Here is a 20,521-nt window from a genome sequence, read left to right as displayed (position 1 = left end):
CCCTCTCCCCAACTCAGGCGCTAGCTTGCTCTCTCTAAAAAAATTAAATTAAAAAAAGGAAAAGGATAAGGGGCTAAGAGGTAATGGGAGTCCTTTTTCAATTCAGGTTGTCAGGGAAGGTCTGTTCTTGAATTAATAGTCAGACACCTCAATGAAGTGAAGGAGCAAACTAGGCCTAAGGAATAGCAGACACGAAAAAATTCTCCAGTGGAGCATTCCTGGCTTCTTTCAAGAACAGCAGGGAGAACTGGAGAGGAGTGGGTGGGCAACAGGGAGCAGAGGTAAGGGATCAGGTCAGAAAAAGGATAGTTAGGGTCATGGCAAACTATAGGCCATGATAGGAAATTTGGATTTCAAGTGTTTTGGGGAGCCACTGGATGGTTGTGAGCAGGGGGTGTGATCTGATTTATGTGTTTAAAGGATCATTCTGACAATTGGAGAGTGGACTGATGTGTGGAGAGTGGAAGAAAATAGTTAATAGATGTTTGTAATAGTCTTTATAAGAGCTGGTGATGACTTAGGTTAGTTGATAGTGGTAAAGGTGCTAAGAAGTTGGATTTAGCATATATTTCAAAAGTAGAAATGGTAGGTTAGAGAGAAAAAACAAGTTGAGTGAGACTTCAGAATTAAGAGCCTGAGCATCTGGGTGAATGGTGTTGCCATTTTATCAATAAGGGACTGCTAATGGGAGAAGAACAGGTTTAGAAAAATGTCTAAGGGAAGATGTCAAGTACAATATAGGAATCTGAAGTTCAGGGGAAAGGGTGTCCCTGAGATAAAAATTGGGAGTCATAGATGATGTTTATACCTATGGTGCTGGAGGTCACCTAGAATAATAGTACCGTTATATTGTCAGTTGTGGCCCATTAATGGGTCGTGAAGTCAATTTACTGAATACTAACCAAAATTAAAAAAAAAAAAAAAGATGAAAGGAAGGAAGAAAAGCACAGAATTAAAAATATCAGATACATCCCATGTAGTAGGGTATTTCTTTGTGATTCTTTTGTTTCAGTTTTATTCAGTGTATAATGAGTTGCATTAAAAAAAAGTCTTATATGGAGGCGCCTGGGTGGCGCAGTCGGTTAACCGTCCGACTTCAGCCAGGTCACGATCTCGCAGTACGGGAGTTCGAGCCCCGCGTCGGGCTCTGGGCTGATGGCTCAGAGCCTGGAGCCTGTTTCCGATTGTGTCTCCCTCTCTCTCTGCCCCTCGCCCGTTCATGCTCTGTCTCTCTCTGTCCCAAAAATAAATAAAAACGTTGGAAAAAAAAATTAAAAAAAAAAAAAGTCTTATTGTGTGGCATAATTAAAACTTTGAAAGCCAATGGGGCGCCTGGGTGGCTCAGTCGGTTGAGTGTAGGACTTCAGCTCAGGTTATGGTCTTGCAGTTTGTGGGTTTGAGCCCCGTGTTGGGCTTTGTGCTGACAAATAGCTCAGAGCCTGGAGCCTTCTTCAGATTCTGTATCTCTCTCTCTTTCCCTCTCCCCTGCTCATGCTCTGCCTCTCTCTGTCTCTCAAAAATAAATAAATGTTAAAAAAAATTAAAAAAAATAAAAACAACTTTGAAAGCCAGTAATCAAAGGAGTGAGTGTAGCTAAGAATAGGCCAAAGTACTGAACCACAAATTACTAAGGTCTGTGGAGGATCCAAAAAAGAGAATTAGGAAGGAACTACCAAAAAATCTTGTCAAATGATTGCCTTTAGGGGCACCTGGGTTTTTAGGGGCACCTGGGTGGCTCAGTTGGTTGAGCATCCAACTTTGGCTCAGGTCACGATCTCAAGTTTCTTGGGGGTTCAAGCCCCACGTCAGGCTCTGTGCTGACAGCTCATAGCCTGGAGCCTGCTTAGGATCTGTGTTTCCCTGTCTCTTCCCCTCCCTGCTTGCACTCTGTCTCCCTCTCTCTCAGAAATAAATAAATAAACATAAAAAAAATTAGAACAGGTTTTTATCAAGGATTACTGAGACCAGCACAATTGCTTAGAATAACAATTTCTGATGAGCTTCACTTTGGTGGAATTGTTGCTGCAATAAAGTTGCCATATACTTCACTTTATGAAATTTTAAATTTATAAAACAGTTCTATTTATATTAGAAAAATGGCTATTCCTGAATGTTTGCAGACAAGATCCCTTTGTAGATTCAATTAATGCTTTTGAATTCATGGATAGTTCTTATCCATGTGTTGGAACTAAAGTGAACTTGTAAGGATTGTGAAGATTAGAAGTAATGTATAAAAGGTGTATGTGTTTAGCACATAGTTGGTGGACAATCAAATGTACGTAGGATTATTTAGAATTATATTCTTTGTTCACTCATTTAACATTTATTAAGCTATCAAATTCCATACATAGTGATAATTTCTTATATGAAAAAAACAATATTTTGTTACAGTGGTGTACTTTTTGGTCTTTACCTATTATGTAATATATAACTTACCTATGTATCCATTATGTACTATTTAGTTGCCATAGATCCAGTCTTGAATTTTGAGCACAAAACTTTCAAACTTTTTTTCAGCTTCTGAACAAGTATGCTTATTTTCAATACATTTATTATATTTTTTCTTTCTCTTTATATATACACATGCATGAAGTGAAGTAGTAAAATGCTTTTAGAGTTTAAAAACCCCATGAAACTCATTTACCTTTTCATATGTGACATACTTCAATTTATCAAGACCATGATATGTTAATTAGAATGAGAATGCAAAAAAAAAAAAAAAAAGGTAAATGCCTAAAATGTTAAACCTGTGACTGCTTCAGTTATGTTTAAAAATATCTATGAAGAGTCACAAGTAATGAAATCAGGCTTAAATATTTTCTTTTCCCTTTTTATTTCCTCAGCAGCATTCCCAAACAAACTGGCATATCCAGGGAAGAGATGTACCCTCCATCAGCTCTGTTTAGCAGCCAAGTTTGTCAGCTATTTTCTCTCTCTGTCTCAGGAGTAGAGTGTGGCACCTGTCCAGGCTGAGCAAATGACACTACTTCTGTGCTTGGCAGGAACGTAATATGGAGTAACAGGAGCTGCCCCAGGAACCCCGGAAACCCCAAAGATGATTCTATGTTACCTACCTTTTTAAAGCTCATGACATAAAAATAATTATGTAAGGAATCTCTAGGTAGAAATGGAGAAGAAAAAAAGAGAAGAGGGTTTTCTCTTGCCTATGATGTTTGCAAACTTAAAAACTGTGTTCTACTGTCTTGAAAAACACATAGTACAAGCCAAAAACATATATCAAATTTGTACAGGTTTGCTAATACTTAATATTTATTTTAGAAATTACGTTAGTACTTAATGGGAAGAAATTGCCCAGGGAGAGTAATTTTTTAACTCCAAGATCATTAAGTAACATTTTTAATCTCCCGGGGGGAGGGGGGGAACACAACACACCAACATCTATATTGGAAAAATAAATTATGTTAAGAATCAACACTACTTTGCATTTTCTCTCCGGCATCTCATTAATTTTTAGATATCTCCATGGGCAGGTTATTGCTATTCTGTTTTGTTGACATTTAGCATTTATTAAGTGCTCACAGTGACAAAAGTTTATAAAATATGTAAAAAAGCCTGTTCTCAAGGTACTTATTCTATATGCCTTGGAAAGTAGCAAATAATACATGTACTCTAATTTTTTAATTTCTAAATCACAAGTTGTAAAAGAGCATGACATTGTTTTCAGTTTTGTTTTTATTTTTATTTTTTAAAGAGCGGGACTAGTCTCATAATTACTATTTCCTAGACTGCTGGGCAAATGAGGAAATCAATCATGTTTTCTTTCAAATCTGCTTCTTGAAGCATTTAGGGATCTTCTGTATAGTATCACACTATCAGCAGAGAGAATTAAGAAGATCAGTAAATTATCAGCGGTAGATATACAGGAACAAACTCCTCAAAGAAATGATTAGTTTCCTAGAAAAGGTGGTTTCTTTTGCCTGTGAGCTTTAATAAGCACCCTTTAATAGTGCAATAGTTTTAAACAAACTGCAGGTGCAAAAAAAAAAAATTAAATTAAAAAAAAAGCTAATTAAGCTAGGGAGAAAATGGTTTCCATGGGTTAAAAAGTTGTTGCTTCTAAATCACATGAAATAATTTTTCCCTAGATAATCTCTTAAAGAAGTAACAAAACATTGTGCAGATCTGTTATGTTTTAATAAAAGAAATACAAAATAAAATAGTAGTGATTACTTGCATTATCAAAAGTTTCTCTAAGACAACACTTTACTTACTATATCGCTTTGTTATAATGAATTATTAGCTCTTTAACAAAAAAGCTGAGGACCAAGACACTTAAAAATATTTGTTTTGCTTTCAATTAAAAAAGGAAATTTAGGAAATTTAGTATTTTTTAAGATTTCCTAAATTTCAGAGTACACTAATATTTCAGAGTACACTTAAAAGAAAGTTTCAGGTGTACTCTTTAAAGGCTTTTAAAATAATTTTTCCTCTACCATCTTCCTATTACAGCCTTCCATCGTGAATGCTTTTAAAGAGTGCCATCTAGTGTTAAGTTTGGAATTGTGATTTATGGATTAGAACACGGGAATTTTAGACCCAGGAAATGTAGAAATCAAACAAAGAGTCATCATAATTGACAATATTCTTAAAGAATATGACTTGAAAACACCCATCAATAATTTGATCTCAAGATTGTGTATGTTTGCATCTTTAAAATAACCAGTGTGTGTATGTATCCATGCATTCATTCAACAAATACTTCTTGATTTTATCTATCTATCTATCTATCTATCTATCTATCTAATCTATCTATCTTCAGGTTCTGTTTTAGGCAGAGCAGTACACAAAACAAAATTTCTGCTCTCATGGAACATTCTCTCTGTGGGAAACAAAATATATAGTATACTACCACAGTGCTAAGTGTGGAGAAAAGCACAGAAAGGTTTTTTTCAGGGAGGATGGGGGTTGGGGTTTTCAATTTAAATACAGCAGCCAGAGATCATCTCAATAAGAAGTTGACATTTAAGTAAATACTTGAAGGAGATGAGGGAGTATTCCAGGCACTGGAACCCACTGCAAAGGCGGGAGTGTATCTAGGGTTTTAAAGGAATAACAAGCCACTCTGGCTGGGGCATTGAGTGATCAGATCAAGGAGAACTTTGTAGGCCATTGTAAGGAGCTTTGCCTTTTTTCTGAATAGGATGGGAAGCTATGGAGTGTTTGAGTAGAGTAGTGACATGATCTTACTCCATTTTTAACAGGATCACTTTGGATACCATGTTGAGAATAGAACAGAGGGGGAGGTGGGATGGAAAGCAAGGTTAGAAGATAGTTGCTGTAATACAGAAGAGAGGTGATTGTGGCTTGGATCACAGTGGAAACAATGAAGATGGTGTGGAAATAAACAGATTTGAGATATATGTTGAGGAACCAAAGTAAGTTTTTAATGGATTGGTTATGGAGGTGTTAAAGAAAAGAGTAATTAAGAATGATTTCAGGTGTTTGGCTGAACCACTAGAAGGATGGTGCTCCATTAACTGAGACAGGGAGGACACATGAGGAGTAGGTTTAGGGTGTGGGGGTGAATGATTTTGGACATGTTAACTTTGAGATATCTTGGTTGTCAATATCTGAGTTATGGGGAAACTTCAAATCTTTTTCTGTTGTGATTCAGCACGCTCATCATAATCAAAACTCACTTACTTTAGGAGAATTTATTTCTCATGAGGGAATGAATATCTATCCCCCCTCTCCAATTATTATATCGTAGAGTCATAAAACAGCAGCTATTTGGAGGCCCCGCATGGCCAAAGCTTCTCCAGACAGCTCCCAGTATTCTTGGTTACTTCTTATTTCCTATTCTATTCATTTCTTGTTCTTACCTGTAGTGAGAGCCCAAAGTACTTGATTGGGAGGGTTCTACTGCAAAGCACCTGGGGTATGCTTATTTTAGAGGGGTGTAAAATCACCTCTAAGACTAGTTAATTGCACGGGGTGGAAATCTTTCTTTTGGAAGCCATTTATTCAGTCCAGGAACAAATTCTCGTAGAATCGTACCTATCACAAATCCTTGCTGATTTCTAGAAAAAGTTTTAAAATATTCGTCTTTTATTTCAGCTTCTAAATTACTATATTCTAAGGTCTATTAACCACTTTTATTTATGCTTCAGGTGACCCAATGAAAGAGGAAAATGAAAGGCATTAAGAAAAGTCTTACAGAAGAATATCTGTACTTGGACTTTTCTCACCAAATGGAAGGATGCATCTTTCCTCTTCATACATCTGTAACTTTATTTTTGTTATCATACTGTGACTGCAAAATCTTCAAAGTTGGCTTAGTCCTCACAAAAGAAAGCACAGATATTTCGCTAAAAAATGTAGTGCCCCAGGATGTTGAAATACAGATTATTTCAAAGCAAGAACTTCCAGCAATAGTCCAGAATTGCTGTTTACCTGCAGTAGTAGAAAAACCAGACAATTTCTGTAGAGCAGGACTTGCTGTTGTACTGAGACACATAATCCAGAAATCATATGAAGCTGACCCCTCAAAGAAGGAAATTTTGGAACTTCTGGGTTTTAAGAAGACTTGCTTGAAAGCCTGTGCTGAAGTAAGTATAATGCTCTTTCTGTTATTTAAAGCCATAAAACGATAACACATTCAGTCGAGCATTTATTTTAACTTTCTGTGGGAGGCTAAAATTGCGTTTATTTAAAAAACCTATAGGAAGTAAAGTAGCCCTTCATGTATGCCAATATTTCAGTGCAATGTTGAAAATAAGAATTTAAGATTTAATTTGTGAGGTTTGGAGACATTATTTCTAGAGAATGACTTTTTAAAAAAATCTTTTGTTTTAATTACATTGAGAATTTTTATTTTTTGTTTTATTTTTTAATTTTTATTTATTTTTTATTTATTTTTTTAAATATATGAAATTTATTGTCAAATTGGTTTCTGTAACACCCAGTGCTCATCCCAACAGGTGCCCTCCTCAATACCCGTCACCCACCCTCCCCTCCCTCCCACCCCCCATCAACCCTCAGTTTGTTCTCAATTTTTAAGAGTCTCTTATGCTTTGGCTCTCTCCCACTCTAACCTCTCTCTTTTTTTTTTTTATATTGAGAATTTTTAAATGAAACTTTACACATGAACAGGAGCTCTAGTACCACTGCTTTGAAAATTGTGCTTTTTAGGGATGGATGGACTTTGAAGGCTTTGAGAAGGAAGGATTTATTCAGTAAGAGGATGCTCAAGGTGAGCATGTATTCCTAGGTATAGGAATGCATGACCATTGTTTAGTGTTGTCACTTTTGAAGCACTGTACTAGCATAAAAGCCTAGCCCAGGGATGGTTTAGCTCAAGGCTTAAATTGTCAAAACTGGTCTTATTTCCCAACAGAAAGTTTTCTTCAAGCTATGTTGACAGTAAAGAATCCTTTAATCTCTTGTTGTGTTTTGTCTTGCAGGTTAGTCAGTGGACCAGGCTATGCGAACTCACCATCCCTTTAGCTATTGAGAATTTTCTCAAAGAGTCTTCTGACCAGCACCCAACTATCCCTGCAGAAATACTGCAGCTAGAGAGAAAGCTCAGTGAGCCCGTTAGAGTGCATAATGATGACAAACTCCGTCGCCAGAAGCTGAAGCAACAGAAGGCTGCTGGGGTTGGGCCTGCCCAGGCTAAGAGCAAGGTCTTTAGACAAGAAACATCTGAAGAGTTGGACTCTTCATCCAAGAGCCTGGAACTGCAAGTGGCATTCTCAAAGCTCGCAGTGTACGAAGAACCAGCTACTACCAACAGGGAGCCTTCTCACATCAGAAAAGCAAAAGTGTCTGACCTTCCGCCTCTGGAGCATGTGTTTGCAGAAGGCCTGTACTTCACTCTGGCAGATATCGTGCTCTTGCCCTGTATCCATCATTTTTTGGTAAGGGTTATCGAGAGTGTATATGTTACTGTAAGTTTCAGTCTATGAAATTGCCTAGGCTTGCATTCCTATTCCATTTCTTACTATCATTATGCTCCTGGGCAAGTAATTAATATCTGTCTGCATCTTCTTATCTGTGAAATAGAGATAATACTACCTATCTAGTAGGATCAGTATGAGGAATAAGTGACAACTTGTGTGAAGTGTGAGCAGTGTTGGGCACATGGTGAGCTCTCATTAAGTGTTCGTAATTATTAGGACTTTTAATTTTGAGTTGCTAAAATTTAGCAGTCGTTATTATGATTAATTTCAAATTGCTCCTGTGATTCCCTTCAAATATTAGAAGTTCCAGTATTAAAACACTAAAAAATCTTGCCAGCTATATTTTAGAATTAAATAGCCACTTAAGATACTAATTACATTATGTTGGGTATTATTAAATCAAAAATATTTTATCATTATGTCTGTGCTTCTCTGTTCCTTATAAGATTACGGAAGGTAGCTATTCAGTGTTGTGGGAGAATATAAATGGAAAATTTTCTTTCCTAGTATGAGTGTGTGTGTGTGTGTGTGTGTGTGTGTGTATTTTTCTCTCTGTGGAGGAAAAAAGAACAAGGTGAAAATAATATTAGAGTGAACATGGGAAGCTATAGCTCTCCTCAGCTTTCCACTTGGCTTTCAAGAGCTGCATTTTTCTTGCTTGGAAGTGTTTCACCCTTCCCCCTAAAAACGAATCAGATATCAGATTTCGTTCTCAGGTATCATTAAGACTTCAGGTATCTCTACTGACAAATGAGAAAAGATTTCTAATGAAAATCTATTTGAAGGCCAGTGCTCCACCAGTAAGTTAGGTGGTATTAATTGGCATTTTCTTAAAGGTAAGATTAGAAACCAAAGTAACTTTAGATATTGATTAACATTTTAAATGTCATATGTGTGCATACTCTCCACAGAGCTCAGTGGGGAGAAAACATCAACTTTTTTTTTCTAGTCATTAGACTAGATTTCTAGATTTCTAATTTAGATTTCTAAATTCTCTTGCTCCTGACCCTCCCCTTTATTAACAATGCCAGTCATTAGACCAGTCATTTGATACATATGATGAAATACTGTTGGTATTTGTGGCTTCTTGGTCCTCTCAGATAACTTTGTTTTTAATTTTGTAAGAATGGAATCAAAATGCCACATCATTCATTTATTCATTTGAGAAACTTATTGAAAGCCTACTGTATATATCAGGCACTGTTTTAAGCACTGGAGATAGAGTGATGAACAAAACAGATAAAGTCCCGGACCTCATTGAGTTAATATTCTACTAGGGGAAGATGGAAATGAACAAGTAAACAAATTATACATATATATATATACACACACACACACACACACACACACATACACATATATATATGTATATATACATATACACACACATATATATACATACATACATAAATAAAATAATAATGGTACAAAGAAAATAAAACAAAGTGATAGAGAAGATGAGTACCTGCTTTCAAACTCAACAAAACAAATATAAAGTTGGATTTACCTGTATGAAGCTGATTTTAGAGCATTGTCCAAACATCTAGTTTCAGCTAGTTTGTGTTTGATTTTAGTTTAATTTACATGCTATTTACCTAATTAGGATCAATTGATGCTGAAGTATTTTTAATTGAGAGGGATTTTTTTTCCGCCCTCTCCATTCAGGCAGGACATCTATTAACTACTACTGAGTAAGTTTACCTAATACTACTGAAGAATTCTGTTCTTAGTTTAAAATAGGGGAAAACTTGTATATTCAGCCTTTTTTTATTACCCATATTCTATGATTCCATTTTTCTCTTTTGGCATTTACATGTAAACTAATTCTCACAATATTTTCCTTTGTATTTTTCTTGGATCTGCGGTTTCTTTTAGGGTTTAATCTTTCTTTTCCAAAGCCTTGATATTATTTCTGTTTGTGTTTATTTTGCTCCCTTAAGTCATCTTGGTTATGAAGCAGTTCAGGTAGTGACTATGATGCAGAACATTTATGCTTGCATTACCAAACATTGAGGTGATGGAGTGGCATTTCAAATGACAAAAATCACAATCAAGTTCATGGTCAGGAATGAAAGTTAAGTTACTAGGCTTGAATCAGAAACATAGAGCCGAACCTAGAGCAGGGATATTTAACCAAAGAAATAAGGCCAAGAATATAAAAGAGAAGCCAATTTTGCTAACTCAAGTTTTGGAATACCAGAGGTCAAAATTAGAAGAGCTTGGGAAAATACACTGTTCTATTGAACAGAATAAAGTCAAAGATGCAAACAGTAGTAAATAGAGTGGCCATCCTGCTCCAAGCTTTTCCTTCTCAGTGCATATTAGTTTGCAAAGCTAACCCAATAGCCCAGTGCTTCGTCATGGAAGGTGCCTGATAAAGCCCTCTCCAGAAAGTTTAGGAATTCATCTTGAAAGAAATAAATTAAAATGCACACCTCTTATGATTTCCCTTCTTTAAGTCATTTTCCAGCATCTTCTAGTAGTTAGGATAGCAACCATATGGGAGGAATAGCAATGAATAGCAACACTGGGGCAAAATCCTGCTGTTCCCTGATAATAGAAAATTATATAGTTATTTTTAAGTTGCTACTGGTAAGCAAGTATACTTTGATAGGACTATCTACAAGATTATTCTACTCCTGGGCACCTGGATGGCTCATTTGTTAAACATATGACTTCAGCTCAGTTCACAATCTAATGGTTTGTGAGTTGAAGTCCCACATCCGGTAAGCTTGTGTCCTGCATGGGGTGAGCATGAGCCCCGCTTTGGGTAAAACACGAGCCCCACTTCGGGTGAGCCCCTTTTCTCTCTCTCTCTTTCTTCCTCTGCCCTGTCTTAGATTCTCTTTCTCTTTCTGCCCCTCATTCACTTGCACTCACTCTCTCCCTCTGTCTCTCTCAAAAAAAATATTCTCCTTTAAGACAAAATTTGCCATTTCATAAAATATTTTAATAATTTGAACACGATTTAACCTTTTACATGTTAACTTCTAATGCTTTGAATTGAGTTTTTAAAAAGTATGACACGTATTGCTAACGTAAAATTATTGTAGAAATTGATTTTTAAGCAAAAGTACCTATATTAAATGTCTCTTTCACCATCCCCATTGACATAAAATTAGGAATAAAGTGGGAATCTTACTATCAGCCAGCATATTGCAAACAACATGGAGGCTGCTTATTTAGTGGTTAATGTGTATATTCTATATCCTCTCCCATGCATTAGGTCCTTAAGAGTTTTCAGGTTTTTTTTTGTTTTGTTTTGTTTTTTTAATGTTTATTTGATTTTGAAAGAGAGAGAGGGAGGGAAGGGCAGAGAGAGGGAGACAAAGGATCTGAAGCAGGCTCTGTGCTGACAGCAGAGAGCTTGACACAGGGCTCGAACTCACGAGCTGTGAGATTATGACCTGAGCCAAAGTTGGACACTTAACCAAGTGAGCCACCCAGGCACCCCAAGAGTTTCAGTTTTAATAACCCACCAGTTCTAATCTATAAGTAAAAAAGACAGAATTGGGATTATATTTCCATTTAGACAGATCATTTACTGCTTACATTGCTCACCTAAACATTTATTTTCAAAAGAGTAAACATGGCTAAAGAATGATATAAAGTACAAAACATTTTATATAATAGGTGATTGGAAAGTGATGCAGTGGAGGAGATACTTTAGATAGATGTAACATCTTGCTTCTCTCCAGACAAATTTTGCTCTCCTTTATTATAATTAACTACAAAGCCATTAGCGTTTCATTTTGTGCTCTTGGTAGCAGTAGTTTTTTATTTATTAGTTTAAGAATAAATGATCTTATTTTCTTGTCTTTAAGTAATTATGATATTTATAATGGTTTTGATCTTATCAGGCAGGTAACTTTTTAAATAATTTCTTAGGAACAAATATAATTTTCATCTCACACATTTTTCACTAGCCACTTCCTTAAATATATCTTCTTGAGTGTAATGAATGTGCTTCAGTACCTCCTGAGCTGTCTGGATATTAGCAGGGCAGCCTGGCATGTTGATTAAATGGGATAACTTGTCATGCAGAGTAAAACTTCTCAATTTCTTTTAAACATGAATTATTGTTACTTAGTCACAACTTATTTTCAAATGGAAGGAAAGATGCCGTATGCATCTAACAAATAACAATAAATCATTACCAAGGAGAGGAAAGGAAAGGTGAAGAAATGAGAACATTTCTTATGTGATTAATTTATCATGACTTAAGCTCAGTTCCCTTAGCACATAAGCTATTTCCAGGCAATTAAGAATTTTGATGAGAATTATAAACTGGCTCCCAGAGTGACATTTAGAAAGTATATTTCAAACTTTTTTTTGCTTTAATTCACAGTAAAAAATGCATTTTACAAGGTGGGAAAACATACTTATATAAATATATGTCTTCTAGGGGCGCCTGGGTGGCGCAGTCGGTTAAGCGTCCGACTTCAGCCAGGTCACGATCTCGCGGTCCGTGAGTTCGAGCCCCGCGTCGGGCTCTGGGCTGATGGCTCGGAGCCTGGAGCCTGTTTCCGATTCTGTGTCTCCCTCTCTCTCTGCCCCTCCCCCGTTCATGCTCTGTCTCTCTCTGTCCCAAAAATAAATAAACGTTGAAAAAATAAATAAATAAATAAATAAATATCTTCTATACATTAAATATACTTCTAAGTGTATTATATAAAGTAACCCATCTTACTACACGCTGCTTACTCTGATATTTTCTATTATATGTCATTTTTTTTAAGTTTTATTTTTTTTCAATATATGAAATTTATTGTCAAATTGGTTTCCATACAACACCCAGTGCTCATCCCAAAAGGTGCCCTCCTCAATACCCATCACCCACCCTCCCTCCCTCCCACCCGCCATCAACCCTCAGTTTGTTCTCAGTTTTTAAGAGTCTCTTATGCTTTGGCTCTCTTCCACTCTAGCCTCCTTTTTTTTTTTCCCTTCCCCTCCCCCATGGGTTTCTGTTAAGCTTCTCAGGATCCACATAAGAGTGAAAACATATAGTATCTGTCTTTCTCCGTATGGCTTATTTCACTTAGCATAACACTCTCCAGTTCCATCCATGTTGCTACAAAGGGCCATATTTCATTCTTTCTCATTGCCACGTAGTACTCCATTGTGTATATAAACCACAATTTCTTTATCCATTTATATGTCATTTTTAAAACTGTGCTGATGTTGCAAGTTACTCAAGGGTCATAAATAGCTGTTTGAAAAACACTAATTTAGGAAATTATTCTTTGAAGCTAATATGTAGTTTCTTGATCATTTATTCACTCAACAGAGTGACTATTATTTGCAAGGCAGTGTTTTAAGTCCTTGTTATATACAAAAAGACTTAGACATAAGCCCTGCCCTTATAATCAATTACTTGTGCTTATTTAAAGTCCAGTTAAAATAGACTAAAATGTATATGCATGTGAATTTTTTTATTACTTTTCTGTCCTTTCTGGCTTCGGCTTTGGTACTGATTATTGCTAGATATATGTGTCAAGATTTTCTTGATTTGACCTTTTTATTTATCTATTTGTTCATAGTCACCAGTCATAATCTGTGACGTTATTACTGTTTCTATGGAAACAACATTCAGTGCCTCAAAAAGAAGCAAAAATATTCTATTTTTTAAAGAAATTGAAGTTTGGTTGTGATGGTAGGGAGAAAGCATCTGGCCAAAAGAAAACAAAAAGATAATTTAAATCAGGAGGAATGATTTCACATTTTCTAATTTAAATAAAAGCCTTACTTTAAGTGTTGTGTGATAAAAATTGTCCTGTAAATGATGTTAGTTATCTTTTTACTTCTATATATTTTACTTTACTATTTTACTTTAGTGAAATTTCTTCCTTACTCCATCAAGTCTTTTGTAGAGAATATAGTCCTGACAGTGCTTCTTACATTATTATAAAGTAATATTCTTGAGTCTGTGTTACAGTTCATACATTTAGGGAAGAAGGCTTCGCTTAAAAACAACAACAACAACAAAAAAACCAAACTTTAAATCACCATTAAAATAAGAGTACAGCCTCTCCATTTCTCTCATCTCCACACTTATCCAGTGAGTGCATAATTTCGACTGAAATTCCTCAAAATACACCAGTGATTATAAACTCTATATAGACATCAAGTTATAATCATTTAAAAGTATTACATAATAAACTTTGAAGAAGTCAACACTTCAACACATTTTCCATTGACCTTCCTCCATTGACCACTTAAACTAATTTTCATAAATAAGTATATATTAAGTATCTCAGGTTTTTGACTAAGCAGTGTCCTTTTACTCTCTATATTCAGGGTGTTGAGAACTTATGAAATATGATGATGGTCTGGGACAGTGGAATGTGTTCTTGCCGGTGAATTATAGAGGAAGGGGTTTCTAAGTTTGAAGGAAGTTGATTAAGGAAAAGTTTTTAGAGGGGCATAAAAATATACTACCAACGAAAGATGATAGAAACTGGAATACAAGGTAAAAAATTTTACAAGATGATTTTCAATTGTAGCATTTATAGACATTTCGAATGTTGTCATGTTATTTTTGATTCTCTTGGAATAATCCATTCACATTTTTTGTCCTTTTTCTGCTATGTATTGGTCTTTTCCATTACTTTTTTTTTTTTTTTTTTACTTATAGTATAGTCAGTATGTGAATATATTCTTAGTTTGTCTGTATATAATGTTTATTATTATTATTATTATTCAAGTAATTCACAAATACCTTTTGGGCCTCTTATTCTTTGTAAGACATTAGTCCTTTGTCAGTCTTATATCTTATCTAAATAGTATGTTTTGATTTTAAATATATCTTTAAAAAAATAGACTTTCTTTCTTAGGGTAGTTCTAAGTTCACAGTAAAATAAAGCAGAAAGTACAGAAAGTTTCCAATATTCTCTGTCCCCATACACACAGTCTCCTCTACTATCAAAATCCTGCACCAGAGTGGTACATTTATTAAAACTGATGAACCTACATTAAAACATTACTATAACCCAATCCATAGTTTATAATAGGGTTCACTGTTTCGGTTGTACATTCTGTGGGTTTCGACAAATGTATGACATGCATCCGTCATTATTGTATCACACAGAATAGTTTTACTGCCCTAAAAATCTATATTCCACGTATTCATCCTCTGTCCTAACCCCTGACCACCACTGATTCTTTTACTGTCTTCATAGTTTTACCTTTTCCAGAATGTCACATACTTCAAATTATATGGTATATAGCCATTCAGGTTGGCTTCTTTCACTTAGTAATATGCTTTTAGTGTTCATCTGTGTCTTTTCATGGCTTGATGAGTTCATTTCTTTTTAGTGCTGAATAATATTCTATTGTTTGGATGTACCACAGATTGTGTATCCATTCACCTACTGAAGAACATCTTGGTTGCTTCCAAGTTTTGGCTATAAACATCCAAGTGCAGGTTTTTACATGGACATAAGTCTTTAACTTATTTGGAGTGCAATTGCTGGATCATATGGTGAGTTGTTCAGCTTTGTAAGGAGTCGCCAAATTGCCTTTCTTAGTGGCTGTTCCATTTTGCATTCCCACCAGCAGCAAATGAGAGTTCCTGTTGCTCCCCATCCTTGCCATCATTTGCTTTTGTCAGGGTTTTGCCTCTTCCCCATTCTAGTAGGTGTGCAGTGGTGTCTTCTTGTTTTAATTTGCAATTCTTTAATGGTATAAATGATGTACGTTTTTTCATGTACTTGTTTGCCATCTCTGTAACTTCTTTGCCATATATATAACTGCCAATTACATGACTCTCATACTTTCACCAGAGATATTTGAATGGCAAACAAGCACATGGTGCTCAACATCATCAAATCATAGGGAAATGCAAATTAAAATCACTATGAGATACTGCCGCACATCCACTAGAATAGTGAAAATAAAAAAGACTGACAATACCAATCATTGGCAAGATTTGGAGAAATTAGGACCTCCATGCATTGCTAGTGAGGGTATAAAATGGCACAGCCATCAGGGAGAAGTGTTAGGCAGTTTCGTGGAAACTTAAGCATAGTTTCCATATAACCTAGCAACGTGGCTCCTAGTATCTACTCCTAAGAAATGAAAAACATTCCCATACAAACACTGGTGCATGAGTTTGTATAGCAACATTATTTATAATTACCAAAAACTGGAAACAATGCAATGTCTATCAACTGGTAAATGGATGAACAAAATATATTATTCCACACAATGACTACTACTTATAATAAGAAGAAACAATCTACTAGTAAATGCAACTACATACATGAACCTCAAAAAATTAATGCTAAGTGAAAAAAGACATGTTTTCTGGTTCTACTTATATGAAATACTAGAAAAGGCAAATTATAGACATGGAAAGGAGATCAGTGGTTGCTTACAACTAACTGGGGAAGCAGAGATTGACTACAGGTGGTCATAATGGAAATTTCTGGTGTGATATAAGTGCTCTAATCCTGGATTGTGGTGATAGTTGCCCAACTGTATAAATTTACTAAAACTCATTGTTTGAGCTGTATGCTTAAAATGTGCAAATTTTATGGTATGTAAAGTTACCTCAATATGGCTGTTAAACACAAAAAATATAGAATAGTGTGTTTTGTTCTTTGTCTGCCTAGGCAATTATCTGCAAGAAACTTTCTGAAAAGCTGATAGAATTTCCACTGCTGGCTGCTTGGTACCAAAGGATTCAGGAAGTGCCCAGAGTAAAAACAGCAGCTTCTCAGTGTGGGATCCAATTTCTCCACTTACCAGAGTTGCTGACCACCTTGAAGGAACAAGATGCAAACTTAAGTGAGGTCCCAGGTGTGGAGGAGCAAAATGATACTTCATTTTTAGGAGGACCAAGACCCACTATGACCAAGTTAATGGTACTTAAAATGTTTTCATTAACATTTTCTTTGAAAAATTCCATGTGATAATGTTGCTGAGCATTCTACCCCAGTTTATAATCATTTATTGACATTACTTTTGTTTTAAATTTTATTTGTAGTTGTTTTACATCACCCTTGACCAGTTAATATTTCCATGTCTTTTGCATGTAAGTGAGGTATAGTAAATTGAAGATTTTTAATAGTATGTGTCTTTGGAGCCAAGTAAGTCAGAATATATATTTTTTAAAAATATTTTTCTCAGGGTGCCTGGGTGGCTCAGTCGGTTGAGTGTCCGACTCCGGCTCAGGTCATGATCTCGCAGTCTGGTCTGTGAGTTCGAGCCCCATTTCAGGCTCTGCTGACAGCTCAGAGCCTGGAGTCTGCTTCAGAGTCTGTGTCTGCCTCTCTCTCTGCCCTTCCTCCTCTTGCACTCTGTGTCTTCTCAAAAATAAATAAACATTAAAAAGTATTTTTTAATAAAAAAAGTATTTTTCTCAAAACTTGTTTTTTTATATTCAAGACATTGACCAAGGTGATATCACATCTGGTCAAATGTATTGTTTTAACCTGGTGTTTTTCTGTTGCAAGGTTTTGGCCTCAGTTTTTAAATTTTGAGATGGTGGTTTGAAGTTAAAGAATACGAAAATGAATATATCAATTTACTTTCTAAGGTTTTGCCTACATTTAAGTTTTTAGTTCTTTGCATTTTCTTTTTACTTTTTACTTTAATAACTTTTTTAACGTTTATTTATGTATTTTGAGAGAGAGTGAGTGAGCACAAGTAGGGGAGGGGCAGGAGAGAGGGAGAGAGAGAGAAAGAGAATCCCTGGCAGGCTCTGCACTGTCAGCACAAAGCCCAACACGTGGCCCCATCTCACAGACTGTGAGATCACGGCCTGAGCTGAAATCAATCGCCAGGTGCTCAACTGACTGAGCCACCCAGGCACCCCTGTTTTAAAGCCTTTTGATAGAATAACACATATGATCTATATTTCTCTCTTTGAAGCAAAATTTGTTTCTAATAATATTAATTGTACAAGTTCTCCCCAATAGACTTTCTTTTCTCTGTCATTCTACACAATTTACAAAAATGTTTTGCCCTTGACTTCAGCTATTTGAAGATTTATTTGAATAGAGGAAAAATCAGGAAGTAATTTGAGATGTTCATCTGAGTTGTACTGGAAAAATAGTCATTATATTTCCCCACTTGGGTTAGGAAGCATTTGAATTCTATCATTAATAGAGTTTGCTCAGTTAGAAAAGAACAGGATTGTATTAGTGACCCCAGCCCCTTACCTTCTCAGTTTTGTTAGCTTCGTGATGAAACAATGAAATAAGATTATTTAGTTGATTTTAGAAGGTATCAAGGCATATCCAAAGTGTGATGTGTCTTGATCAGATGGCTGTACTGTGTCGGGATCTCAGGTTGACCTCCTGAGTTTCTTTAAATGATCAGCAGGAGAGTAACTTGCTTTGTATTAAAATACTAATATTTAGGGCACCTGGGTGACTCAGTCGGTTAAGTGTCGGACTTCAGCTCAGGTCATGATCTCCAGTTCGTGAGTTTGAGCCCCATATCAGGCTCACTGCTGTCAGCGTGGAGCCCAATTCATGCCCTCTGTCTCCCTCTCTCTCTGCCCCTCCCCCACTTGCACTCTTCCTCTCTTTCTCAAAAATAAATAAACATTAAAAAAATTTTTAATAAAATTAAGCAAATAAAATACAAATTTTTAAAGTTTCAACAAACCAAAAGTCTGCTTTTATTTATTTTTTATTTTTTATTTATTTTTTTATTTTTATTTTTTTTGAGAGAGACAGAGTACGAGCAGGGAAGGTGCAGAGAAAGAGGGAGACACAGAATCCAAAGCAGTCTGCAGGCTCTGAGCCATTAGCATAGAGCAAACCAGAGGCTCCAACTCACAGACTGTGAGATCATGACCTGAGCTGAAGTCGGAAGCTCAGTTGACTGAGCCACCCAGGCGCCCCCAAAAATCTGCTTGTAATTCATAGTTACACAGAGTCTTAAATGAAAAATTGGTGATTCAGATTTTTCTACCTATGCTTTTCTAGCAATAAAATGACATTAGGGAAAACATTTGTATTTTATACATCTTAAAAATATTTAAACACTGAGAAATAAAGAACAAATTTAAATTCAGGAAAAGTTAACAAGCAATTGTAAAAATAAGCTGTCTTATAATAACATAAAAAATATAAAGGAATCCTGACTTCTTAATTTACGGGGAATGTGTTAGTTCAGGTCCCCTGAGCAGACTCCAAGATGGAGTTAAATGTGCAAGAGATTTACTGAGGGAAATCTGTGAGGTAAAGTGGGGAAGGAGACAGAGGAGGCTGGGAGAGCCTTCAGGCTGGGATGCAGGTTTGGCCCTTGTACATGAGTCAGGAAAGGAAGGAAGACTGGGTTAGAGAAGTTTTAGAGTTTAGTGGAGGTCTGAGAAAGTTTTGGCAAGCCAAAACTTTGGGAATCCTTGAGCCCAAATCATCTGTCTGAGAGTTCCATGTTTCTCAGGAATAGGCCTAACATAGTATCTTAACCAGTCTCACTCATTGGCTTGGGAGCAGCCCATGGGAAGACTACTATAGACCAGGTAGTCTGGTCCTAGCTTTGTAACTAAGCTAACATTCTGATCTTCAGTATGTTATTTAACCTAAGGGCCTTAATTTCTCCATTTATAAATTAGGAGAGTGTAGTAGCTATTCTATAAGATTCTTTCTGATTTCAAATCTTATGGTTATATAAAAAATGATTGGGACATTACATCAACAATTTAAAAACGATGGCTGGGGGCTCAGTTGGTTGAGGTCTGACTCTTGATTTTGGCTCAGGTCGTGATCCCAGGATCATGGGATCAAGTCCTGCATAAGACTCCTCACTGAGCGTGGAGCCTGCTTAAGATTCTTTCTCCCTCTCTCTCTCCCTCTCTCCCTCTCCCCGTCTCCCCTACTCTTGTGTTCTCTTTCTCTCTCTAAAGTAAAAATTACAAATTTAAAAAAGAAAGTCCAACCCTGAAAATAAAATTTCTATTTTCATTTAATTCTAACTTGATAGTATGTATTAGATACAATAAATGCTCCTTTTTAGCAGGACATTGTATTTGCTACTTACTAATGAATTATTGACATACGTTTTGAAAAATAGTAAATATTATATCAAAATAATATATGAATGTATTAATTTTATTTATATAGTAACTTTTAATTTTTGTGTAGTCACAGTATTTTGTGCCAGTTACATGAGGACAAATGAAATTGGTGCCAAGTGGTAGTATAAAATAGTGAAGTATTTCTTAGGAACACTCACATCTCACTTTTCCCTCTTCTTTTTTCTTTGGTGTACTCCTACCTACAAAATTTCCCTTATTCTCCAAAGGTTTTAAATTTATTTATTCTGTTAGTCCAAAAAATGTGTATGTTTAGTCATTGTTTTGAATGTGGGATATATGAAAAACAAATTGGACTGCCTTCATGGGCCTTATATTCTGATAAAGAAGGTAAATAAGGAAAAAACACAATTTAATGTGTGAACACATTAGGTAATGATAAGTGCTATAAAAAGATAATGTGGGGTAAGGGGGTGGAGGTTATGTGGGTTGGGGTCCTTTGTAGATGGAGTGGTCAGGAAGGCTTACTGACATGGTGAAGACGTTGAGCAAATAACCTGAATGAATTGAAGATTTGGAGGAAGTGTTCTAGGCAGAGGATCCAGCTACT

The 20,521-nt window shown here is 35.9% G+C and overlaps 1 protein-coding gene across 1 annotated transcript in view; it reads left to right on the top strand.

Annotated features, from left to right (window-relative positions):
- Positions 1 to 20,521, top strand: part of GSTCD (glutathione S-transferase C-terminal domain containing) — a 131,964-nt gene that overhangs the window by 3,471 nt on the left and 107,972 nt on the right. Inside the window, exons 2-4 of the mRNA XM_040476937.1 lie at positions 6,132 to 6,569; positions 7,425 to 7,880; positions 16,535 to 16,786. Coding sequence (XP_040332871.1) covers positions 6,153 to 6,569; positions 7,425 to 7,880; positions 16,535 to 16,786 — 1,125 coding nt within the window. The 5' untranslated portion in view covers positions 6,132 to 6,152. The remainder of the gene's footprint in view (positions 1 to 6,131; positions 6,570 to 7,424; positions 7,881 to 16,534; positions 16,787 to 20,521) is intronic.

This window comes from Herpailurus yagouaroundi, unplaced genomic scaffold, assembly GCF_014898765.1.
Source record: "Herpailurus yagouaroundi ecotype Mexico unplaced genomic scaffold, PumYag 28, whole genome shotgun sequence".
Taxonomy (NCBI): domain Eukaryota; kingdom Metazoa; phylum Chordata; class Mammalia; order Carnivora; family Felidae; genus Herpailurus; species Herpailurus yagouaroundi.
The sequence above is the reverse complement of the archived record's forward strand: the minus strand, read 5'-3'. Positions and strand labels throughout refer to the sequence as shown.